Here is a 26,661-nt window from a genome sequence, read left to right on the forward strand (position 1 = left end):
AATTAACACAGGGTGTATGCTTTCTCCTTTGCTGTTTTCTCTATATACCAATAACTGCATCCCTAAGGATCCCTCTGTTAAGGTACTGGAGTTTGCAGATGATACAACAGTCATTGGTCTCATTCAAGACAGTGACAAGCCTGCACATAGACAGGAGGTTGAACAACTGGCCCTGTGGTACAGCTGGAACAATCTGGAGCTGAACATGCTTCAAACTGTAGAAATGAGATTGTATTTTAGGAGGAGCCTCCTATTCTACCGCCTCTTACAATATTAGAGAACACAGTATCAACAATAGGGACCTTCAAGTTTCTGGATTCTACAGCATAATTTCCCAGGACTTGAAATGGACACCTAACATTAGAACCATCATTAAAATGGCACAACAAAGAATGTTCTTCCTGCATCCATTCAGAAAGTTCAGACTGCCCCAGGAGCCATTGATGCTGTTCTACAGACAAATTGTTGAGTCTGTCATTTGTACTTCTATAACTGTCTGGTTTGATACAGCAACCAAACAGGACAGGTACAGACTCCAACAGATAGATAGTTAAGTCTGCAGAAAAAAACAATTGTAAGCAATTGTTTCCATTGAAGACCTGTATATTGTGCGGATTAGAAGGAAAGCTGAGAAAATACCATGTCTACATTCTAGACATAAACTGTTTCAACTCCTCTCCTTGGGATGCCACTATAGGCATTTTGGAGAGTTAAAAAATTAACTCTCCAAAATCTCCAGGTTAAGAGGACATAGTAACAGAATATTTCCTTCTGCGAGTTACCAATCTGTCTGCATGTAGCTTGGATACATGATCTCCATCCAGCGTTAACGCCGTGTAGGAGAAAAGCTGCTCGTAGCGCATCTCTCTTCACTCTTCCCAGCCGAAGAGCCCAACTCGTGGCGGTCCTTCTTTGGAAGGGAGCTGGGAACCACCCCCGCCCCCTACGCCCCCAGACCACGACAGGCATCCGCCGAAAAGATGCTGTTTCGGAGTTGCGGAAGCAAAGAATTTAGTCATGCCAAGCAGGCGGGTAAGCGCTGAGCTGCAAGCGGCCGACACACAAGATGCCTTTTCCATTCCCTCGGGGATTGCACAGCGTCGGATCGGAGCACAAGAGAGAAGTCATCAGCGGCCTTCTTCCTCCTCCTCCTCCAGCGTCCAAGTCGCTCTTCAGAAGGACGAGCGAGAGCCAATCGCCAAGCAGGAGAGGTTTCCCGGCACATGCAAATAAGCATTCCCGCAGAGCATTGTGGGAAGAGCGCGAACCGGAGCTCGCCTCCGTTGGCGACACGGCGGAGCCTCCGGGAACCTGATCCGCTCAGGAGAAAGGGTTTGCAAGGATGAGGGTAAAAGTCCGGCGGAGCATTGCGGGCCACCGTGACCTGAAGTGAGTGGAGCGATGGTGGGAGCGCGTCCCGGCGCGAAGCAAAGCATACTTACCTGGCAGGGGAGATACCTTGATCATGAAGGAGGTTTTCCGAAGGTGAGGCTCATCCATTGCACTCCGGGTGTGCTGACCCCTGCGATTTCCCCAAATGCGGGAAACTCGACTGCATAATTTGTGGTAGTGGGGGACTGCGTTCGCGCTATCCCCTGATTTATTTGGTTCAAAAAACAGAATAAAATATTTTCGATTGTAGAAGCAGCTTCAATGCTGTTCTAATTTAATCATTACTCGCGTAAGGGGTCTTAAGTTTTCTATCAGTCTGCTTTTTGCTTCTTTTCCATCCGTGTCTGCTGTCCCCCCTTTGTTTGCTTGGAGAAAGAGCGATGGAAAAGGATCTGGCAGGTTGGAAGGATCTCGTGTTCTTTGGGTGACAAAGAACACCATGAGTGGGATATTATGAAAGCACCTGAAACTCTTAAAAACAGTATAAAACCGGAGTATGTGGAGACCTCGTCCCAAGAATCGCCAATAGTCGGACATGACTTGAACGGATGAGTCATTTTATAACATCTGATGAAGAGCTTTTTAAACTAAGGCTTTTTTTGTATATGAAAAACACCATATTTAAAAGCCTTACGAATCAGAATTGCAAATATTTCGGGCCGTCTTCAAATTTTGCGGAAAGAAACATTTGGCAAAATTACTAAGAACGAAAAAATATTCCTCTGCTTTTTGAACCAAATAAATCAGGGGATAGCGCGAACGCAGTCCCCCACTACCACAAATTATGCAGTCGAGTTTCCCGCATTTGGGGAAATCGCAGGGGTCAGCACACCCGGAGTGCAATGGATGAGCCTCACCCTGGGAAAACCTCCTTCATGATCAAGGTATCTCCCCTGCCAGGTAAGTATGCTTTGCTTCGCGCCGGGACGCGCTCCCACCATCGCTCCACTCACTTCAGGTCACGGTGGCCCGCAATGCTCCGCCGGACTTTTACCCTCATCCTTGCAAACCCTTTCTCCTGAGCGGATCAGGTTCCCGGAGGCTCCGCCGTGTCGCCAACGGAGGCGAGCTCCGGTTCGCGCTCTTCCCACAATGCTCTGCGGGAATGCTTATTTGCATGTGCCGGGAAACCTCTCCTGCTTGGCGATTGGCTCTCGCTCGTTCTTCTGAAGAGCGACTTGGACGCTGGAGGAGGAGGAGGAAGAAGGCCGCTGATGACTTCTCTCTTGTGCTCCGATCCGACGCTGTGCAATCCCCGAGGGAATGGAAAAGGCATCTTGTGTGTCGGCCGCTTGCAGCTCAGCGCTTACCCGCCTGCTTGGCATGACTAAATTCTTTGCTTCCGCAACTCCGAAACAGCATCTTTTCGGCGGATGCCTGTCGTGGTCTGGGGGCGTAGGGGGCGGGGGTGGTTCCCAGCTCCCTTCCAAAGAAGGACCGCCACGAGTTGGGCTCTTCGGCTGGGAAGAGTGAGGAGAGATGCGCTACGAGCAGCTTTTCTCCTACACGGCGTTAACGCTGGATGGAGATCATGTATCCAAGCTACATGCAGACAGACTCAGGACTCACAGAAGGAAATATTTATATATCTTAAGTATATATAAATACACCATATAGTTAAACTATGAAATCTGTAGCCCAGAGATGCTAATGGCAAATAATCAGGACAATCTTGAAACGAAGACTGGGTTGTGAAGAATCAGTTCATCTTATATAGTTTCATAGCCGAATGTTGTTTTGAAACGTATAGTATATGGGGGACATAATAATAATGTTAGAAAGAAATGTTTAGCACATAGGGGGTGGTGTAGAAGGGTGGTAAAGTATTATATAATGTGATATTAATTTGGATTTCATCTTGTAGAAGCCATGGGGGGAGGGGAGGGGGGAAGGGAGCGGGGTGGGGAGAAAGGGGGAAAAATTTGTATTTGAAAAACTTTTTCAATAAAAAAAAAAGAATCAGTTCATCAATGGCTATTAATAGTGATGGCTGTTCATTACCTTCCTTGAGACACCATGCTATAAACCTCCTTGCTGGGATACAACAAGCATACAAACCGGTTCAGATTTGTCAGTTTCTTAAATGCATTCAGATGCCCAGTGTGTCAGGGCCGCACTAAATGCACATATGGCTTGATCCAACTGTACTTTTTCACAGTCCTTAGTTGAGGATCAAGAGTAACGGCAGTGAATGCGTACAGCATAAAGTAAATGATTTCCACTTGTCTAATGCCGCCTGAGGCTATTCAGATAAGTTATTAATCCATTATTCCAAAATTTGGAACAATATTCCAATATGCTGATCCATATAAATCTGGCCAACTAACATTATTAGGAAAGTGAAAGAGAAGAATATTCATAATTGATCTTCAATAAATGTTAAATCCAACATATTTCCAGCTCCTGTCCCAGTATACCTACAAATATTACTTTGAAAACTTCAGTAGTGCCACAAGATTGTTATTGAATGTTAAAGCTATTATCCCTGGAAAAGAGCTAATGAATGATAAAATACCCTTGTGCAAAATGTACTGTTACCAATAAGGAGTAAATAATCAACTTCAACATCTTCAGTGCTCATTTTTTTAAGGTACAAGTATCTCAAAGCACAGAAAAAGTAATAGTTTCTTTTATTCGCATTTTGTGTGAATCCAGCCAATGTAGTCTGAAATTGTGTACAGCTTAAATATGATGTGTGATACCAGGAATTGCAACCTAACTGTTCTGTAAACCCTGCAATAAATACTATTAGCTAAACTGGATTGATGAGACCAGTTTGATCTAGTGGTTAAGGCACCGTACTAGAAAACAAGATACTAAAAGTTTAGTCCCACTTTAGGCATGAACATAACTGGGTGACTCTGGGCCAATTATTCCCTCTCAATTCATGCCAATAAAAGTGCAGAGACTATTTTAGGTGGTTGCCTGGAGTCAACACTGGCTGTATAAAAAATGGTGGGCTTATATAAGATTCGGTGCCAAAGTGCCACTTTGTCTGCAGTCTGGCTGAATAACGCATTTTATCCCTAAGTTTTTAATTTTTTTTACTTTTATTTATTTGTCAAGTACGTATTAGATAATATATATATATATAAGTATAAGCATGAATTGAATACATAAAATGAATACAAATAAAGGGAACATTAGGACAGGGATGGTAGGCACGCTGGTGCTCTTATGCACGTCCCTTACAGACCTCTTAGGAACGGAATGAGGTCAACAGTAGACAGTCTTAGGTTAAAATTTTGGGGGTGTGGTGATGAAACCACATAGCCAGGTAGTGCATTCCAGGCATTGACCACTGTTGCTGAAGTCATATTTTCTGCAATCGAGTTTGGAGCGGTTCACTTTAAGTTTGTATCTATTGTGTTCTCCTGTATTGTTGTGGTTGAAGCTGAAGTAGTCATCGACATTGTAGCAAATAATTTTATGAGCTACGCTTTGGTCATACCGAAGGCGGCGTAGTTCTAAGTTTTCTAAGCCTAGAATTTCACGTCTCGTGGCATAGGGTATTTTGTTGCGAGCGGAAGAGTGGAGGACTCTTCTTGTGAAATATTTCTGGACACACCCAATTGTATTAATGTCCGATATGCAGTGTGGGTTCCAGACAGATGAGCTGTATTCGAGAATTGGTCTAGCAAATGTTTTGTATGCTCTGGTAGCTGAACAGGGAGGCAGCCCCATCAGGCTTCTCCAAGTCGGTGCCCGCCATACAAAGCTTCAAATTCCTGTCATTTCTAGGCAGTAGATGGGGGACGGTGAGATCTGAAGCCGACCTCTTCTACAGGAGGGGAAACCTAAGAAGTCTGGCACAGCTCTGAAAATGCGCGCTCGCTGAATACAGTCAAATGTCAAGTTATTCTTCCTTCCAAGCGCACGAAGGGAGGCTCAGCCAATCTCATGATACACATGTTGTACTCTGACAATAAAGGTTTGAGTTGAATTGAATTCCAACCGCTAGTGACCACCGGGAGTAGTTAATCCTTTCTAAATCCCGCTGGCGGGCGTCGTTTTCTTCGTGCGGAGCCCCGCGCTTAGCCCCGTAACGGGCTACCAGAGCAACCTTCCCGGCATCCCCCTGTTGAAACGAAGGACCGGGCGAGCAGGATCCTCGTTGGAGGCGCCGGTCTGATGACGTCACCCGAAGCGCGCCGAGGAGCGAAGTTTCCTTGCGAGCGGAGGGGGCCTCGGAGACTCGCGCGAGCGGTTCAGTCGCCGGCCAGCGGCTCTTTTTTTTTTCCCCCCCCTCCTGCTCTCTGGTCCGCCTCTGATGGTAAGTAGAGCCGAGCGCCGCGCTTGGAAGGACGGGCGACGGAGCTTCGAGCCTTTTTTGCGGGCAGGGTTTGGGGCCTGCCTGCCTCGCTCGTTTCGAGGTTGCATTTCCGAGCAGGGAAAGATTTCTTGGAGGTCGCTTTCCTACCTGATGCCGTTCCTTAATGCAGGGGTCTCCAACCTTGGCCCCTTTAAGCCTGGCGGACTTCAACTCCCAGAATTCCCCAGCCAGCGAAGCTGGCTGGGGAATTCTGGGAGTTGAAGTCCGCCAGGCTTAAAGGGGCCAAGGTTAGAGACCCCTGCCTTAAAGCCAAACCCACCCAAGGAAGGCTTGACCTACGAGTAAAACTGTTCAGTCTCTGGTCTTAACTTCCTAATAGCATGCCGAGCTTATGTTGCCATAGGAATTCAGTCTGGAACCTGCGCGCCGCTCATGTAGTATAAAAAAAATTAAATGTCCATGACGTTCACATGTCATGTTTGGCCACGATTTCCGTATGTAGTGTACTGAATAAACAAGTGGTGGACTCTATTAATGTGGTAAAACGAGGCTTTATAAGAATAGAGGTTGGGTCTGTAAAAAAAAAGACCAAGCAGAGCACGTTATGAGTTCAGTTCAGTTTTACTACAAGGTGAGTCCTTGTTGTATTCAAAGAGACTAGTCATCTAAAATGCATTGTATTGCATTATAAATCTAAGGCATCTTTCACAAGACAAGATAACAAGAGGTTTATCTTGTTGCCTCTGCTTAAGACCGTAATGTACAAGATGCTTGTATCAGGCTGGGTATGAATGTGTGTTTATCCTGAGAGGTTTCTGTTATTCTAACAGAGACAACTGTATTGTTCAACAGTCCGATGAATGGATCCTCCTAAATTTTTTTCCCACCAACAACTTTTCTATTCCTTCAGTAGGAGACAATTCTGCAATAAAAGGAAAGGTGACCGGAACAGACAAAAGGCTGTGACTGAAGATAACAAGATGGATAAAAAAGCATTTGAGACAGTTCTTGATGAAATTAGAAAGGTAATCAATGTTTGTACAATAAAGATATACAGAAGGTGAGAACTTCACTGAATTTAGAAGACAGATTGGAATGATTATACTGATACTTTTGGCCCAATTATTTAAGGAATTTACAGGTAGGCTTTGACTTACAACCAAAATTGAGCCCAAAATTTCTGTTGCTAAGCAAGACATTTGTTAAGTGAGTTTTGCCCCATTTTATGGTCTTTCTTGCAATAGTTGTTAAGTAAATCACTGCTATTAAGTTGGTTGTTAAGTGAATCTGGTTTCCCGTTGACTTTGCTTGTCAGAGGGTCGCAAAAGGTGATCGCATGACCCCAAGACATTGTAACCATCATAAATATGAGCCAGTTGCAAACTGACTGAATTTTGATCACATGACCATAGGATACTGCAATGGTCAAAAGGTAAAGAAACAACCATAAATCACTTTTTTCAGTGCTGTTGTAACTTTGAAGTTCAGTAAATGAACTGTTGTAAGTTGAGGACTACTTGTATACCCTCCCTTTTTTACCAAATAATTGTACTTGAGATAGCTAACAATGAAGAGAAAATAAATTATGAAAAGTATAGAATCTTCATTTCTGATACATATTCTGTCCACTCAACAGACTTCTCAGAAACCTTCCATTTTAATTCCTGTAAGACTAACAAATGCTATTTCTGTGTTTATAGGCTGTTTTGATGGAATACAAATTAAAAGCAATTGAATATGTACATGGATACTTTTCTAGTGAACAGGTAAGGGAGATGAACTGTTTTATAAACCATTACTACTAAGGGAAGTTTACTGCAGCATGAAAAAGGCACTTAAAGGTATTTTGTTTTCCTTTCAGCCCTTGACAATGGATTGTGCAAAGAGCTCATGAGATTAACCTTGATTAATCCAACATTGTAAGAAGTGTACTGTATGAAAGGACAATACAAGATGTTTGTACTTTATATATTCTGATTTGTGCTGTGCTGAATGTGGGAACTGATACAGACTTAACACTGAATGCCCACCGTCAATGGCAGGTAGTCCTCAAGCAAACATTCATTCAGCAACGGTTTGAAATTACAATGGCACTGAAAAAGGGACTTTTGATTGGTCCTCAAAATTCCAGCCATTTCAGTGCTCCTGCAGTTACTTGAACAAAATTTAAGCGCTTGGCAACTAGTTTGCACTTAAGATCAGTTGCAGGATCCTGCACTCATAATCATAATCTCATAATCCATTGCTGACCTTCTCTGCCAGCTTCCCACAAGCAAAGTCAATGGGGGAAGCTAGCAGGGAACATCACAAGTTGTTTGAACAAGTGTCTTTCCTCCCCCCCCCCCCCACCAACCCCCTCCCCCCCGGCTTTCTTCACTTGAAGCAATGTGTCCTCCTTCCTCCTTCACTCACTTGCATCCACCAGCACTCTCCTTCCCTGGGTTTACCAGCATTCTCATGTGCACATCCCATATCTTCTTTCTCTGCAATTATACACATGCATGCTCCCCAGGCCCTCTTTCCCCAGCCCCCCCCCACACGTGCGCGCACAACCTGCATCCTCTTTCCCCTCCCTCCCTCAGCTTTTCCCACCCTGCAATACCACCCTAATTTACATGTGGCCTGTACCAGACTTCTCCTCCTCCCTTGCAATCCTGCACTTCTTCCATCTGCTTCCCACTTAATGGCCCGCATGTCTTCGGGTTACAACAATTGGGAATTCCTGGACTGCTGTCACTAAGAGGTGCAGCCACATGATGTCACACTTTATAACTTCATTATTTCATGACAGCAATCCCACTCCCAAAGTGCAGTCAAAATTCAAGGAGTATCTGTAACACCAACGTTCAAATTATAGAAATAAATTATTTACTTACCAATCAAATGTGAGGAAAATTTTACATTCTAATTACTCAAAATGTTTATATCATAAAGATATTAAATGCTCAAATCATACTGAATTTGTTATTGCCTATTAAAGAGGCATTTAGAAGCTTTGAAGATGAGAGAAAATGCTTTTAGTTCAACAGAAGACAGTAGTTCCAAATAAATTATCTTGCATAAGTACATGGTGTATGATAGAATGGCTTCTGTTGCAGATTGTTGAGCTGCTGAGGTACTTTTCCTGGGCTGAACCGCAATTAAAAGCGATGAAGGCATTACAGCATGTAAGTTTCTGAAGAATCAATGACTTCTTAAAATTAATGTAATAATAAATTTTATCCCACTGAAGATTTTTTTAATTTGCCTTTCCTGCATTCATTTAATTTATAGCTTAGTCTCTTTTCTGAGGAAAGCATGTTTTCATACTTAATATATTATTAATATAGTCTCCGATCCAAATTTCTTTTGCCAGAAGCTGAAATACATTTATTTATTTATTAAATTTATTGACTGCCCAACTTACCACGAGGTAACTCTGGGCAGTTTACAATATTAAAATGCTTGTACTTTGAGCCTAAAATGAGAATATAACATGGACTGAGGCCACTTTTCTTCTGTTTCTAGAAAATGGTAGCTGTTTCTGCAGCAAAAGTGGTTAATATCCTCAACTGCTTCACTTTTAGCAAAGACAAACTTATTGCACTAGAATTATTGGCTTCGTAAGTATTCACTGTTGATGATGCATACTCTCATTAATACAGGAAATCCTTGACTTATGATCACAATTGAGCCCAAAATTTCTATTGTTAAATGTGTTTTGCCCCCATTTTATGACCTTTCTTGTCTCAGTTGTTAAGTGAATCACTGCAGTTGCTATGTTAGTAACCCGGTTGTTAAGCGAATCCGCTTCCCCACTGACTTTGCTTGCCAGAAGATTGCAAAAGGGATCACAGGGACACAGCAATGGTCATAAATATGAACCATTTGCCAAGCATCTGAATTTTGATCACATGATCATGGGGATGCTGCAAAGGTGGTAACTGTGAAAAACGGTCATAAGTCAATTTTCTGGTGCTGTTGTAACTTTGAACGTCACTAAATGAACTGTTGTAAGTCGAGTAGTAGCTTAAGTCTTATTGATACTTAGTTGGATAAAAACGTGATTTTATTTGCTTGATTAAGGCACTTTTTCTAAAAGGCTGTAACTTTTGTATCATCTTGCTCTGTACAACTCGTTTTTGTACATGAACAATAAATATTTAGATAAAAATTCATATTTTTTCATATTAGCTTTTTGTTTATTATTTCCTTTTTGAAAAATATAGTGAAGCAAGATTAAATTATAAAATTGTGGCTATAAAGATTATAAAGAATTTTTTTAAACTGTTTGTTTGTAGCAATATAATTGATGCTCAGAATTATCGTCTTATTGAAGACCTCTTCAGAGTTAATATGTCTGAGAAGAAGAGATGCAGAAGAATTCTTGAGCAGGTATTAAGGCAAGGAACGTGTATGATTTAGAGTTTTTATAAAACTAGTCGAAGAAAAACATCCATGAGCTCTTCTCAGAAGAAATCTAGCAGATGTACATGGGAAGAATGTTAATGGTGTGGACATGTTCCAATTGTTTAGAAAAGAAAAATAATTTTCTGAGCTTTATGAAATTGTTAACTTAATTTTTAAAAATATAAATTAGTCATTATATCCACAATGGGGCTGTGGAAAATGTTTGTAAATAGAACTTCTACACCTCTCTAGCCATGAGGAAATTTCAGCCGCCTTGCTAATTATGAATCCTGGGAATTGCATTCTTAATAAGTGGGAGTATTTAACCAAAAGAAATTGGGAGATGCCTGCTAGAGATTAAAGTTAAGAAGAGGCATTTTGAAAGATTGCTGAGGGATACAATTGGCTTGAGTTAATTCTTAAGGCACCAAAACGTGTGAGGCTCTTTCACTCAATAAATAGCAAGTATCCTATTTAAAGGGTCAAAGAAAAAAAAATCAGTTGGGAGGTTCCATAATAGAGCATAATTTAAAAACTAAATCTATTGAAAGTAAATTTGCAGAGAGAACCCAGAAGCATCTTACTACTCACCCAGAGAGCCCAGCTAAGCACACACTCAGAGACTGAAACAATTGTTTCAAATATTTGAGAATTTGGGTAGTGCTTGTAAGATGTGAACGTTAGTTTTCACACGGTGAATGAAAAATAAATGGTAGCAAATCTGATTATGCAAAACAAGGGATAAAAGAAACAGGCCGTTCCACTCAAATGAGGGGGCCAGGCAGCCTGTTTCATAAGTCGGAAAGAAAAGAGCACAATATTTGTTTAAAAAAATCAGCTTCTACATATAGGGTTTCTATTATACAATAGTCGCTGAAATACCTTCACTATAGTTTCCTTATTTTTCTTCAATGATTATTTATTAGAAGATCTTCCTTGGAAACTTGCCTAATTAATATTGACACTACCTTGCCCTGCCCCAAATTTCAGAACTACTTTTAGGTAGGGCAAAAAAAGATGATTTCAACTAAGATGCAGCTAGGGAATATCATTCCCAGAGAGGATTTTTATGCAAAATATAAACTTGCCTAGAATTCTAAAATGGTATTCCTAGTCGCTGGATAAAAGAAAAGAAAATCATTGCTGGCCTTTGCCCACAGCTGCCCTCTTTCCTCGCAGTGTAAGTTGAAGGCCTTTGAAAAAAAGAAAGAGGAGCATGTAAAAACAAGATATGCCTGGCCCTGTCATAGAGGCTATGCTTGTCTTGATCTTGCTGCAGTAAGCATAATTCATCTGCAGTCTGGAAATAGGGATATTACATTAATATTCCCTTTCATATGTTTTATAGAACATGCTATGTTCTCTCACAGTAGTGAAATACTCATTCTGACTTCTTGTGTGTGTGTGGTTTTGTTTTGTTTTGCTTTGCTTTGCTTTGCTTTGTTTCTTTATATTTTAGGCTTCCAAAGCAGGATGCAAAGCACCTCATGCTATGATATCTTCCTGTGGCATGATCCCTGGGAACCCTTATCCAAAGGGGAAGCCTAGCCGTATCAATGGAATTTTTCCTGTACGTGTGGTCTTACTGACCTTTCCATTTGTCTGAATTTTCTATTATATGTCTTTTAACATATAAATCGTGTTTTGTGGAAAACTGTAGCCTCTCTCTGTGAAAGTTTATTCTGCTCAGGTTATCTCAAAGAAGGCGTGTTATTTAACTTCTAGCTTATATAATAAAATTGTATCCATGCTGATTAAATGTAGAGGAAACTGTCTTGTCATGCTGTTTATCATCATATATATTTTCCTTTATCGAATAAATTGAAAATATATTACACTCCGGTTTCAGAAACACACATATATAAGCAAATCATGACTTACTGTACAGTACTCCTTGAACCAGATCTTTTTGCTTCGAACGTAGTGTTATATATTCACTAATGGAAAATCTGTATTTTAAAGGGTTCCCCTGTTAAGAAGGAAAATGAGGACTATTCTAGTGAAGGCAAGGGAATAGCAGCTCGCATTCTTGGACCATCAAAACCAGTAAGTCACATTAATGCCATGATCAAAAGATACCATTGACTTTGCTATTGAAAACCAGATAAATTTAGTAGGAAAAAGAATTAACTAAGAATACAAATGTGACAAATACAACCCCTATTTGTTATAAATAGCAGCTGATATATAAATTTAAGATTTTGTTGTTTAAAAAACCTTGTTCAGATGTCTATAAAATTAGCTATTAAGAAAGAACAACTTTCATAAAAGGAATGAAAAGAAAGTATTTCAAATACATTCTGAATGCAAGAAAGCAGAAGTTTGATTAAGGACAGTCTTTCCCAACTTGGTATCTTTCAGTTATTTAGATTATAATTTTTATAATTTGTGCCCAACATTGTGCATGCAGAATGTGGGAATTGCAGTCCAACACAACTATAAGTTAGGGAGTGTACTTAGGCTGGCAGTGCCTATCGTTAGGCTTTGTTACAGCATAGTGAACTATAGGTTTATCCTAGGGTTACATGACATGTTTCCTCAGTGCATAGATGGTGTTGAGCAAGAGGTACAGCCGTACTTCCTCTCGATATGCAATTGCTAAAATTATTGAGATTCAAAGAAAGGGGCAGGAATAAAAAAGAGAAGCAGAAGTAAGCCACGATTTAGATTAGCTGATCACAGAGGTGAAATCTAGACAGAAAAGAAAACCTACAGGAGGATGAATCAAATAATGAACAGATTTACCACTAAAAGAAAACCAGTGAAAGGAGCACAGGAAAGAAGAACCTTTATCAAAGCCAAATGTGTCATTTGGCACACGTGTGTGTTGCACACTATCTTGGGTAGCCTATTTTCATGATAGCTTTGCATATAATCTTTGATTTTCTTGCTTAGGCTCCAGCAACATACAATCCACACAAGCCTGTTCCTTATCCGATTCCTCCTTGTCGACCACATGCAACAATTGCACCCAGTAAGCTTTCCTCCTGTTATTTGACATTGATTCTAATTGTGTACCTAATTGGTACTTTTCATAGACAGCTGATAGCCTGATATGCTTATTTATATATGAATAAATTTGTTTTCTCTGAGGTTGCTTGCTTCCTGTATATTTCTTTTATACTTGTCTCTAATCTTTTCTGATAAGTTAGTAGCCTGTAATAATAGGCGGTGCTCAGAGCTGAAAACTCTTCTCCCTGGAGAATTTTATTGACATTTAGCAAAATATCTGTTGTGTGCTAGGAATTGAAGCTACCGCATTTTCTGTTCCTTCCATAAATAGCAATAAAAAGAATAAAAGGAAGGAGAGCGAACAATGTTATAATTCTTGCCCAGCATCTTTTTCCATTTATTGGATACCAAATGAACATTTCATTTTTCTTCCAGGCCAAATCAACAAGATTGTTTTATGTATTATACACCTAGTATAATATAAATTAAGCTATTTTTATTTTTTTTATTTTTTTGCAGACTGTATGCAGGAAATGTATAATATTATTGAATAGTTTTACATAAGTAAATAATGTTAAAATATTTTTAAAGCCTTGTGGAGGAACTGTGATTTTCACATGTGCTACTTAAGGTGAGACAATGAACAGAGCAACCCAATAGGAATATATGCTAGTTTATTATTTCTCCAATTTTCTGTGTCTTGTTTCCTTACCAGGTGCTTACAACAATGCAGGTCTTGTTCCACTGGCTAACGTCATAGCTCCTGGTTTGCCAACTACACCATCATATAACTCTAGTACTGTAGGAACAGGTAAAGCAGGTATCCTTGAAAAGCCTAGGTGATCGGTTTATGTTTCAACCAAGCCAGGAAGTAAAAAAGAACATGTAAATGATAAAGAACATGAGACAGAGCAAGTTTGGTCTAGTGGTTAAGGCACCAGACTAAAGCCAGCTGGGTGACCTTGGACCAGTCACATTCTCTCAGCCCAACCCATCTCACAGGGTTGTTGTGGGGAAAACCATAAGAGGAAGGTATATGGAACATATTCGCCACCTTGAGTTATTTGTAGAAATAATAAAGGGAGTGGGGAATGAGTGTGAGAGAGAGAGGAAGGAAGGAAGGTAGGAAGGAAGACTGGGACAGCTTCCTGCTCTTGGTTTCAGCAAGCCACTGCCAGGGTCCCCCAACCCATCCCTGGCTGTAGCTGTTCTGAAAAGGAAATGTCAAATGATGTGCATCTATCAGGGTGTTTTTTACCACTTCGTCAAGAGGAAAAAAATCACAGTGGGGGGAATTAGCACCTCAGAGCTTTAGTAAAGGGGAAGCTTGAGCCAGGACGATGGCCTTTTTTTAACTAGATGGAGCCTAGAAGTTATTGGCCAATTACTCAAATTATAGCAGAAGCAAATTGTTATTCTCCCTAACATTGTTGAACCCAGGTTTTACTGGCAAAACACTTTACAGGTAGTCCTTGATTTATAACCATTCATTTAGTGATTGTTTGAAGTTACAACAGCACTGAAAAAAGTGACTTATGAGTGTTTTTCACACTTATGACCATTGCTGCATCTCCACAGACACATGATAAAAATTCAGCTGCTTGTCAACTGGCTTGTATTTATGACAGTTGCAGTGTCCCAGGGACATGTGATCACCTTTTGCAATCTTTTGACAAGCAAAGTTAATGGGGAGGTCAGATTCACTGAACAATCGTGTTGCTAACGTAACGTCTGGAGTGATTCACTTAACAAGTGTGGTAAGAAACGTCTTGCTTAGCAACAGGAATTTTAGGCTCAATTATGGTTGTAAGTTGAAGACTACCTGTACTAGGCTTCAGCAAAAATATCTTGGTTCTTCTTTCAGATCAGTTGGTAATCAAAGCAGCATAAAGGAAGCCTTAGATTTTTGTTTGCATTTGATAAGTAATTTGTTTTATTTATTTATTTATTTATTTATTTATTTATTTATTTATTTATTTATTTATTTATTTATTTATTTATTTATTTATTGAATTTATATACCACCCTTCTCCCCAAAGGGACTCAGGGCGGTGAACATTAAAATTAAAATAACATACAATATAAAAGTTAAGATAACTAGAACTAAAAATAAATTAAATTAATCGGCCTCCCAATTTAAAACCCCAAGCTATACAATTAAAAACTAACCCATAAAACCTATTCAAGCCAGGCCGGCTTGCTGAAATAAAAATGTCTTACGGAAAGTGCAGAGATCCAGGATCAGCCGTATTCCGGGAGGTAGCTCGTTCCAGAGGGCGGGTGCTCCCACAGAGAAGGCTCTCCCCCTGTGGGCCGCCAGCTGACATTGCTTGACCGACGGCACCCTGAGGAGGCCCTCTCTGTGAGAACATATTGGCCGGTGGGAGGTTATCGGTAGCAGAAGGCGGTCTCGTAAATACCCTGGCCCTAAGCCATGGAGCGCTTTAAAGATGAGAACCAACACCTTGAAGCGCACCCGGAAGACCACCGGGAGCCAGTGCAGCTTGCGCAGGAGAGGTGTTATATGGGAGCGCCATGTCACTCCCGTAATCACCCGCGCGGCCGCATTCTGGACCAGTTTTAGTATTCGCTTCTTCCTTAATTCATTATACTCTATATAGAAAATGAAGAACTTTCCAATCAAGCAAAATCTTCCCAAAGTCAAGGTAAGCTATCTATTTACAAAGACAAGCCACTGTAATTTCAAATACATAAATCTAATGCAGATTTTAAAAAATACCAATTTTAAGATAAAGTATAAATGTGCCAAATTTACTAACTGATTAGAGGTGTTTTTTCCCTGATAGTCAATCTCATACGTATATACATACTCAGTCCTGGATATATATCATACTGAGAATTATTGTGAGAAATTCATTGTGTTTGTTCCTAGGTTTGATTAGATAATGATTTGGATGTGCTAAGTCTTTTTTCTGCAATGAGATGGCTTGACTTTATTAATTGAAAGCTTTTGTTTAGCACAAGTGGGTAAAGACTATTTGATCTCATCAATAGGTAGCTGAATTTCCACTTAAAACAAGAATAAGATGCAAGTTCTGATTTAAATTCTTTTAAAAATATTTGTGCTTTGAAAGTAAGCCCCATTGAGCTTTTATCTGGGTAAACATGCAGGGGATTGTACTTTTTTTAAAAAAAACAACCTTTCTTTAACTATTTACAATACAATGAATATAGTATAAAAGAGAATACATGAAACCTTATTTTTTATTAAAGTATCCAAGAACAATTAAAGTACCAATTGAACAATAATTACATTTTTGTTTAATGAATTAAAATTAAACCATTAAAATAAACTTGGGTTGAACCAGGAATAAATCAGGAGAATGAAAATATGTATAAAAATCATTCTGCCTTTCACATGCTTTTGCATACTGTTCTCTGCAGTATGTCTCAAATGTGAACAGTATGTATGGCATTGTACTTGGTCTCTTTGTGTGGATGTTTGGGTGGTTTAGGGGTGGGGAATTGTGGTGGGTGGGAGTGTGTTTGGGGATTGTTATGTGTGTTGGACCTGGTCTTTGGGTGTTAAGTGAATTTCATTGTATGGGTATACTGTGTATACACATACAATGACAATAAAGTTATTCTTATTATTGTATTATTCTAGCATCGAGTCACAGATGAGAGTGCAATGATGTCCTATTGCTTGCTGGAAAAGTGAATGGCTGTCCTTTTCTTTGATAGAATGAAGTGTCTTACACAAAGTGCCTTATTCACCAGTAAACTTTTTTAAATCTCCATTGACAGACTTTCTATGAGACAATACAATTTTCAATTCTATCCAGCAATAATGGGTTTCATGGATAATTGCAATTTTGTCCCCTTGTATTCATTTACCCTTACCAGAGAAAATAACTGAATATATTTGCAATTTGAAAATTCCTAACACTGAATTGTTACACAAGAAAATTGGGAAACACTGGCAACAGACATGGATCCAATTACTGTACTTTAAAAAATTGCTTTAAAGTCAGAAAGGTTTCCTTTTTTCTCCTGTATAGCAGAATTAGTCAGAGGTATGTTTTGTAATGCGGTTGCTTAATAACTATTATTTTTATCTCAAATTAATGGTTCACCAGTTTTGCTGTACAACTCCTTCCAATTATATTTTCTGGAGTAATGCTGCTTTTCTCTATACTTTCTAAACTATAAAAACTCCAGAGTTTCTAAAGTATTATGAGTTCATCGGGCCTATTTAACATAATTTAGTTCCTTCTACTTTCAGTAGTATTTATCTATTTATGCTTGTATACTACCAGATCAGACTGACTCACAAAGGGGGACAGACAAAATAAAAATGAAATTAGTAAGATAGAGCCCTAAAATAATCTATATATTCCTGTACATCTGTTTGTAACCTTCAGTTGGGCAAAATGGTGTATTCTAAAACACAGTTTTTGAATCAATGGGCTGAATTAAAAAATGCATAGAAAAGCTGGAACGCATTACTCTTCTGGGATTAAAATTTGGCAAAGTTGTGGCCTCTTCAATGCACTATGCTGCCACAGTTAGCCATAGTCATGTGTTTCCAATAGTACCTTCCAGTTTTTCACAAGGGAAGTCAGTAGGGAAGCTGACAAAAAGTTGCTTCTATTTTCACTGCACATGGTCATTCTGTTTCTCTGCTCAAGTAAGAAAATATCTCTGAAACAATAACCCAATGGGTCACAGATTGTCTAGTAACCAATAATCATAGGTTTTATCTCAGATGTACACAACAGTCTTATAAAAAAGTTCCACTTTGGTGAACTTCTGAAATGACACCAACAACCTCTGGCTCTTCCACGGGGTGCATTGCCACAGAAAAATGTTGCTGATCCCTACTTATCTCACATATACAGGCAATGCTCCAAATTTGGAGCGTGATACAGGGGGAATTAGTTCCACACGGAGAACGCGGTCCCAAAGATGCCCAGGAGAAAATTAATTATAGTTCCACCTAGCCTGGGGATGGTCACTCTATTGCCCTCATTCTCATGAATGATCAGACCTGGAAATTTTAGTGCACGGTGCTTTGTATGAATGTGTGTGTGTTGGTAGGAAGGAATTATGGAGATACAGTAGGCCCTCAATTTTTGAAAAATCTTAAAAGTACCCATTTTATAGTATAAAATCCTCTGAATATTCACACTACTTATTTCTGTTTGGGAAAGATTAAGTTCAAAATAGGAGACTTGCTTGCATTCAAATAAGAAATGGACAGCCACAGAAGCTTAAACTAATAAAAGTGGTGTGAACATTGATTCATTTGGATTTTTAAAATGCCCAGATTGCTTTGAGCACCTAATAAATAACTAAACAATGGAAAAATGAACATCTACAAAAACATTCATACTAGAACACAAACATGCAGAACCTTACATTTTTTAAATGGCCATATTACTAAAGCAACAAAAGCTAGAATGGGGATGTGGGATTAAAATTAATACCAAATCAATTGTGATTGAATTGTAGGGTAACGGTTCAGGCAGCAGAATAACTGAACCAGTGAGTTTGTCTCGTTTTGCATACCATTTTGCTTTTTGGTAGTTGTAGTAGCATCTTTTATTTGCTCCTATGCTGATCCATTGCTATGTAAACTGTACTGAAATGCATTCATGTTGAATACAAACATATCTACTGCCTCCCAAGAATTCTTACTGATTTTGTTTCTTTCCAGCTTTTGCCACACAAATGAATCATCTCTTTGCACCTCATGGTTCTAATCCTGCTGCTACTCCAGTCCCAACCCCATCATTGGTTAAGGCAATAAGCCACTCATCAGCACTTCCATCTCCAGCTGTCCCAGGGATAAGCGTGTCCAACCCTGCCTTTCCTGTCTTCCCTGGGCAGGTTATCTCCTCCGTCCATCCGCCTCAACCATCCACTCCCGTTCCTACTATTGTCAAATCCCATTCGCTACCTGCAGTTCCTGCCACATCTGCTCATGGTGCCAGCACTGCTCCTCTCCCTGCATCTTTCTCTGGACTGGCTTCTGTGCTGCCTGCCGCTGCAGCACCCCAAGGGCTCTCCACGCTGTGTGCCACCCCTGCACCTAACGAAGCCTTTGCATCTGCCCCTGCACCCTTCGCCAGCCTTCCTTTTTCTGCAGCCACTGTCACTGCCCCAGCTAATAATCCTAATTCATTGTCATCTGCTTTTGCTGGCCTGCCTTTGTCCTTGACCCCCAATCCTCAGGGAGTAGCTAGCTCCATTTCATCGACCATTGCCAATTCTCCTGCCACTAGTTTACCTTGCCCAGTTAATTTACCTAACCCGCTTTTATCAGCTTTAAAGGGGTTTCTCTCAGTGAACGATAGCTCATTAATTAATTCAAATGCTCTGCCTTCGACTGTGACTGCTGAGCTTGCTTCTTTATCTGGTCTTCTCAGTCAGAATTCCGAAGCCATCTGTTCATCCAGTAACAAATGTTACACTCCAACTGTTACCTCTTCCCTGCAGCACCTTTCCGCTCCAGGACTCTCCATTTTCTCAGGCCTCGCCTGTCAGCCAGGAGGGAGCAGTAGTGCCACTTCTCCTGCGTTGTCATCGCAGTCTCCTTTAACAACAATGTCATCATCCAATTTGCCGGTCAGCTGTGGCTCCTCAGTGGGTCTTCCGCATTGCCCAAGCCCTGCCAATCCTGAACAGCAAGTTTCCTCCGCTCCAGCTGCCCCAGTTCTGATTAAAACTGAACCCACAAGCCCAACTCTTTCAGGTCTCAAAATCCCAACCCCTTCTGGGGGGTCCAATCACAGCACTTCAGGCTTGGCAGCCCTTGGGCATGCCTATTCCTCAGCTACTTCCTTACCATGCAGTTTAACTAGTTCCCTCAATCCAGCACTTCCCGCTTTGACCTCTCCTCTGAACAGTTCCCCATCTATTCCCTCCCACGCTTCATCTACTCCGGTATATAATGCACTTCCTCCTTTCACTTCCTTGACCAACAGTTTTGCTTTTACTGGCAATCCAGCACTTACTCCGACGGGGCCTCTGTTGTCCATTCCACCAACAACTACGTCTGCCCCACATGTCAGCTCCTCAGGCCCCGTTCTTCCGCCACTCATTGCCACCGCTGCTGCCCCGGCTCCTCCATTCTCCCTTAACTTGTGCAGTGCTGTCTCTTCCCTGTTTTCTGTTCCTCAAGTGCCCCTGGGCTCATGCAACTCATCCTTCCCGCCTTTCCCTGTCTCTAACACACCCTCTGTCACTCCTGCTCTCCCTTCTTTCCCTGGGCTCCAGGCATCCTCTACAGTAGCAGCAGTTGCACCCCTGCCAGCAGCTGCCACAGCCCCATCTCCAGCTCCGGTGCTGCCAGGGTTTGCCTCGGCCTTTAGCTCAAACTTCAACTCTGCACTTGTGGCACAGGCTGGGTACGTTTACTCCGAAAAGTCAAAAGTCGTTTTGGCAGATTTCTTACAATAATGTGCAAAATGAAGTCTTAGGTGTGAATTATAAAATACTGATAATTATTATGTTTGCTTTCTGAATTCTCTTATTGTTAAATGTTGACAGATCCTGTCTATGGTTTTTCTTAATTTCCTTAATCTAGCAGGGGAAGATTTATTCTAATAGAGGATATGTAATTGTTTTAAATTGATTGGAATCTTTGAGAGATATTCTAATAGGAATAAAATATTGGAATATTTCTACTACATACACTGAAATAACCAGTTCCAAATTAGCATGACTTTGGGCCAGTCGCTCTCTCAGCCCAACCCACCACAGGGTTGTTGTGGGGAAAATAGGAAGAGGAAGGTATATATATATATATATATATATATATATATATATATATATATAAACCTTGAGTTATTTATCAAAATAATACAGCGGGATACAAATAAATACAATTAAATAAATAGTCACATTGAAAACACTTCTTGATCACATGTTGATTGCTTCCATACATTGTATCTATATAAGCTGTATGGTCATAGGTTGGAATGTAACAATTATTAATTTTTTTTATATTTTTTTTTGGTAGTGTTGAATGTGTGAATTTGAAAATGTTCTGCTTCTGCATTTTTAGCCTGACGTCTGGACTCCAGGCCCCTGGAAATACAGTATTTCCAGGACTTCTGTCTCTACCTGCCATCCCTGGACTTGCTCAGAGTGCAACGCAATCTTCCCTCCAGGAACTTCAGCACAGTGCAGCTGCACAGTCAGCATTACTGCAGGTAAAACAATATATAAATAAAAAAGATAAGATAGGCACGAAGTATAGAGAAATGATCAGGAAAAAACACAGTGTTCCGACATCTACAGTAAGAATAAAAGTATTATACATACAAAAACACAAAAAGTTTTTATTTTATTTTGGTTATTTAAAATTTGATGTGAGGAAGAAACATCAGGGATTGTATGGTGGAAGCAGAGAATTATTTTGGTGGAAAAATATCTGAATTTTTAAAAAATATGTGGTTATAGGCTATAATGTGGAATGTACAATTCACGTGTATGTATATAAATTGCTACATTTCCATAGCCTCCTTGGAACTAATGATCTCTGTGTGGAAAGGTTCAGCTAAGAAGGTGTCCCCAGGTACCTTCTGGATCTCTTACAGATTTCCAGTAGGTGCTTGGAGTGAAATAGTCAGATCATCAGCCTCCAGAAATCCTTCCTATAATACAAGCCCTTGATAACAGAACAGTCGCTTGCCCCTGATAGAGATGTGTTAAGTGTGGACTGTTGCATGAAATCAGGCATTTTAAATTTTTTAAATAGCAAATTTCTGAGACTGTGGTTATAAATTTTAATGTAACTTTTCCCAAGCTAGCATCTGTCATATATGCTGGAGGAATTCTGCCAATGTGGCCTTTAACTGGGAATTCTGGGAACTATCCAACACCTCTAGAAATCACATTTTATTCTGTATGAGATAACAGATTCTGAACATTCAAGTGAAGCCTCATTACCTCATTTTTATTATAGTTGTAACTGTATTCTTCTATCAATATACCAGTGCTACTATTTGTATCATAAAACATCCTCATCCATTAATTTTTCCATTAGGAACAAAGTGTGAAATTTGTGCAGATGCATGTAAGCGATGTAACTTTCATTTACATATTCTGAAACACTGAATTAAACTTTCTGACAGTTGTATTTACCTTCCTTGCTGGCAAATTTGGATTTTGGAATGGCCAAGGCTCCAGCTTTTAGACATACTATTAATTTCTTGTTTGTTTCTTTAAAGATACACTCTGCTTCTGCTCTAGAAAACTATGGCTCTCAATCTGAAGGTTTCAGTGCATATCCCCCAGCAGCAGGAACTTCTGGAACACCTTTTTCAGTGCAGGCAAATCTTCCCCAGACCGGATGGCAATAATGAACATCAATTTCAGCTATCAAGAAGAATGCTCTAAAAGCTTATGATGCTTCCTTCAGAAAATACATTTTCAACATATATCATTCAAGAGAGATTACAAATGCAGTAACTGTTGCTGAAATGATATGAAAACTGGTTATTTTTTTTACTTTATATCAAGAACCCTAGGAAGCCTTCATTCCATTTTTCATAGTACACTCTGAGGATACTTTAATCCAGGTAGGATTTTTAAGATCCAGACTAACTGATCACTGGAAAAAAAAAACATTTTTGCTGTGATATCAGTGTTTTAGATTGTTAAAAATCACGGCACTGCATGAGGTATAGGTACTGATTTAAAGATATAGATCAAACTCCCCACCTACCCCCTTCAACTCGTTTTAGGAATTTTATCTTGTGCATCTGCCTACTTTACTTAGGCTGAGTGGATTTGCACTCCTTTTTGCCTTGTCCTATAGAATCAATTCTAGTATTTTTTTTTTCATTCTTTTTAAAAATTGATTATCCATTGCTATTTACTCTGATGCAAATAGCCCTCAATTTAGAATCATAATAGGGACTGAAAAATTCATTATTAAACGGTTAACTGTGGCATCACATGGCTGCAACCAATTTACAACCTTTGTCATTAAATCATTAAGCAAATCTCCCATCAGTCCTTGAAATATCACGTGACTGTGACTTGCAGTCTCCTGCAGACTTCACCATTGACTTTGCTTATCAGAAGCTGGCAAGGAAGGTTGCAAATGGTGAGCACGATTGCAGGACACTGCAGTTGTTACAAATGCAAGCCAGCTGCCAAACGCCCAGATTGCAATCATATGACATCAGGGAGTGATTGTAAATTACCTTTTCAGCGTCATTGTAATTTCAAAGGTTGCTAAGCAAATGGTTCTAAGTCGAGGATTACCTGTACTTGTTATTGAAAGCTCTACTACTTAACAATTTGTCTCAGGCATTTTTTTCCATCCTTTCCAGGCTGATAGCTTCAGAATGTCTTGGCATTTCAGCTTCAAGATAGCTGCATTTTTGAAGTGGTAATTCCAACACACCTGGAGAGTATTAAGTAGGGAAAGCTGTTTTTACTTATATTTGCAATCTACCTCCCGCCAATAATTTGTTCAGTCTTCTAGGATACCAGAAGTCTGCTGTAGATATGTATTTTTTAATGTGTAACTTCAGATTAAGTGTACTGTTTCCTTCAATCAGTAGGAAATACATTTTGTAGATTATAGTTTTATGTTCCATAACAAACAAATGTTTGTATCTAATTCATGAACAAGGCACTGGTAATAACACTACTAATGGGTCTAATGTAGCCCATCAAATACATTGAAGAGTTTTGGATTTGTGAATCAAGAATTCACTTTATTTATGAGAACAAAACAAATGCACATAATGTTGTCAGATTTGAATGAATTAAATTCTGAAAATTTTGAACTTTTAAATAGATAGAGCTAGGTTTTCACACAGACTTTTTCCAGTAACACTGGGGGGGGGAACCAAAATAATTAAATACGTTTATTATATTGGCTTTTTGAAATTAAGACCAATTTTAATTATGAATTGTGCAATATAACATTGTTGCTATTTTAATAAAGACTTTTGTACTATTTCCTATAACTTCTGGGAAAGTTACTGCTCTTCATTTGTGCTTCTACAGGTAGTCCTTGTTTTATGACCATAATTAAGCCCAAAATGTATGTTGCTGAGACATTTGTTAAATGAATTTTGCCCCATTTTACGATCTTTCTTGCCACAGTTGTGAAATGAATTTGGCTTCCCCATTTACTGCTTGCCAGAAGATCGCAAAAGGTGATCACATGATTCTAGGACCCTGCAATGTTTATAAATAGTAGTCAGTTGCCAAGCATTTGAATATTGATCACATGTCAATGGGGATACCGCAACAGTCATAAGTTTGAAAAATAATCATAAGTCATTTTTTTCAGTGCTGTTATAACTTTGAACAGTCATTAAATGAACTGTTGTAAATCGAGGACTACCTGCATTGTAGCTCCTAACATCCTTTAATGTTGGCTATGTTTTTAAAGGCTGCTGGGAGTTAAAATTCATCAACAGTTAAAAGACACAACTTCATCAGCCTTGATTTAACAACTGTAGTGATGAATATAACCCCTGCCCATATTATCTTTTAAAATAATTTTGATCATATTTTAGATTTATAGTAGATATACTTGATGTTAAAATTTTAATGTGAACTTAATGCACTTTGTTGCAGTGCATAGCTTAATGCTTTTTCTAAAGATGACAGTCTACTGAATAGTATTACTAATGTAGAAATTTTCCATAGGTAAGCAGGTATGGAGAATGCTAATATGTATATAGCTGTATTTTTATAATTTTTTTTAAATAAAATGAATAGCAGTGATGTTTCTAAAATAGACTGAATAAACAGTTCCTTATAAATCTGCCTTGAGTAGTTTTTTACATAACAAAGTAATTAATATAAAAAGTTCTAATACAAGATTAGTATCCAGTTTAGTCATTCTACAGCAAAAGTCACTGCTGTTAAATCAAATTGCCTCTTATCCCTGCTACTACCTATAGTAGTGTACATGTGCACATATATCCAAGCTAATCACTTTTCCTTTTTAGAATAGCCAATGTTATGCAGAACACAAAAAGAAATAATAAAGAATGTAAGGTATTGGATGCAAAAAGGAATTATAAGTAAAACTAGCTTACACCAATATCATTGCAACCATCTTTGCTTCTACAGTATTCATATGCTGCTTCTTTCTAAACTTTTCACCTTTCATTTTCTCATCAACTCCAACCAAACACAATTTTCTCAGCCTTCTCTTTCCTCTCAACCTATTCACACTTCCTTCCTATATTGGTTTTCCTATGCAGCTCTTATTCTTTCAGTATTTATTTAATTTGTATTTATTTATTTAAATTTAAGTATTATTTAAGTATGAATAAGTCTTCTCAATGAATCATAGAATTGGAAGAGACCTTGGAGATCTTCTAGTCCAGTGATGGCTAACCTTTTTGCCGTCGCATGCCAAAAGCAGGGGGAGGTTGCATGCCCACACCCATAATTCAATGCCCCCCGCATGCGACCCCCCCCCACTCCCCACACTTTTGGCAAGTGATGGCACGGTGGGCCCAGTAGGCCCATTTTTCAGTCTCCCTAGGCTCCAGAGGCTTTCTAGAAGTGTGGGGAGGGTGAAAACGGCCTTCCCCACCATTCCAGAGGCCGGAAAAGGCCTGTTTGCCGACTTCCCGTGGGACCAGAAGTCAGGAAATGGGATGTTTCTGGCCACTGGAGAGCCTCTGGGAGTGGGAAGGCTGTTTTCGTCCTCCCCAGACTTCTAGAAAGCCTCTAGAGCCTGGGGAGACCGAAAACCAAGCCTTCCCCACCCCCACCCCCCAGAGGCCCTCCAGAGGCCGGAAACAGCCTGTTTCCCAACTTTCGGTGGGCCCAGAAGGCCTGAAAATCAGCTGGCCGGCGTGCGCATGCATGCCAGAACTGAGTTAGGGCAACACTCGCATGCCCACTGATATGGCTCCGCGTGCCACCTGTGGCACGCGTGCCATAGGTTCGCCATACGGTTCTAGTCCTGACTTCTGCTTGAGCAGGAAACTGTTTCAGACAAATGGCTGTACAGTCTCTTTTTAAAAAACCTCCAGTGATCAGTGGTGAAATCCAATTTTTTTTACTACCAGTTCTGTGGGCATGGCTTGGTGTGTGTGGCAGGGGAAGGATACCGCAAAATCCCCATTCCTTCCCCCACTCCTGGGGGAAGGATATTGCAAAATCTCCATTCCCACCCCACTCTGGGGCCAACCAGAGATAGCATTTGCCGGTTCTCCGAACTACTCAAAATTTCCGCTACCAGTTCTCGAACTGCTCAAAATTTCCGCTACCTGTTTTCCAGAACCTGTCAGAACCTGCTGGATTTCACCCCTGCCAGTGATGTATTTCTTTTGTACCAGTATTCATAGAAGCATTCTACATATAGGTTGAAAAATGTCCCCCAGGGTGCTAAAAGGCATTGCTGTGGGATGTGGAGTTGGAAGATCCTAGGTTCAGTGTGATGTTTCACCCCAAAACAGCAACTTTCTGCTTTTCTTTAAACCACAGTCTGGCAGGATTCCTTTGGCATAACTCAGTTAAACATCTTGAGATGAGGGAGAAGCATAAAAATGAATAGCAGAGCTGCCTTGTGGCGAGATGGGAAACAAATTCAATAAATAAAGGAAAGCTCTTGTAATATTTTACTTTAGCGTTGCTTCTGAAAAAGGTAATGTTTCATTTAGCATTTTTCCTGCATCTTCATAAAAGTCTGTATA

At 39.9% G+C, this 26,661-nt stretch overlaps 1 protein-coding gene and 2 non-coding genes across 3 annotated transcripts; 2 read left to right on the forward strand and 1 right to left on the reverse strand.

The window, feature by feature from the left end:
• The first annotated feature begins 1,434 nt into the window (after nucleotides 1-1,434).
• On the forward strand, nucleotides 1,435-1,598 carry LOC139309152 (U1 spliceosomal RNA). The gene has a single exon (XR_011599810.1). It is a non-coding gene; the product is annotated as a U1 spliceosomal RNA (small nuclear RNA).
• A 538-nt stretch (nucleotides 1,599-2,136) lies between these two features.
• Nucleotides 2,137-2,300, reverse strand: LOC139309195 (U1 spliceosomal RNA). The gene has a single exon (XR_011599843.1). It is a non-coding gene; the product is annotated as a U1 spliceosomal RNA (small nuclear RNA).
• Nucleotides 2,301-5,561: 3,261 nt separating this feature from the next.
• On the forward strand, nucleotides 5,562-24,768 carry PROSER1 (proline and serine rich 1). The gene is made up of 14 exons (XM_070940602.1): nucleotides 5,562-5,665; nucleotides 6,576-6,690; nucleotides 7,366-7,431; nucleotides 8,764-8,832; nucleotides 9,173-9,267; nucleotides 9,946-10,039; nucleotides 11,514-11,624; nucleotides 12,017-12,100; nucleotides 12,950-13,028; nucleotides 13,722-13,826; nucleotides 15,628-15,672; nucleotides 18,687-20,379; nucleotides 21,039-21,186; nucleotides 22,207-24,768. Exons 2-14 carry the CDS (start codon nucleotides 6,646-6,648, stop codon nucleotides 22,336-22,338), a joined length of 2,766 nt encoding a protein of 921 aa, XP_070796703.1. The 5' UTR covers nucleotides 5,562-5,665; nucleotides 6,576-6,645; the 3' UTR covers nucleotides 22,339-24,768.
• Nucleotides 24,769-26,661: the final 1,893 nt, after the last annotated feature.

This window comes from Pituophis catenifer, unplaced genomic scaffold (genome assembly GCF_029215685.1).
Source record: "Pituophis catenifer annectens isolate HBS135680 unplaced genomic scaffold, rPitCat1.0.hap2 SCAF_1, whole genome shotgun sequence".
NCBI classification, from domain to species: domain Eukaryota; kingdom Metazoa; phylum Chordata; class Lepidosauria; order Squamata; family Colubridae; genus Pituophis; species Pituophis catenifer.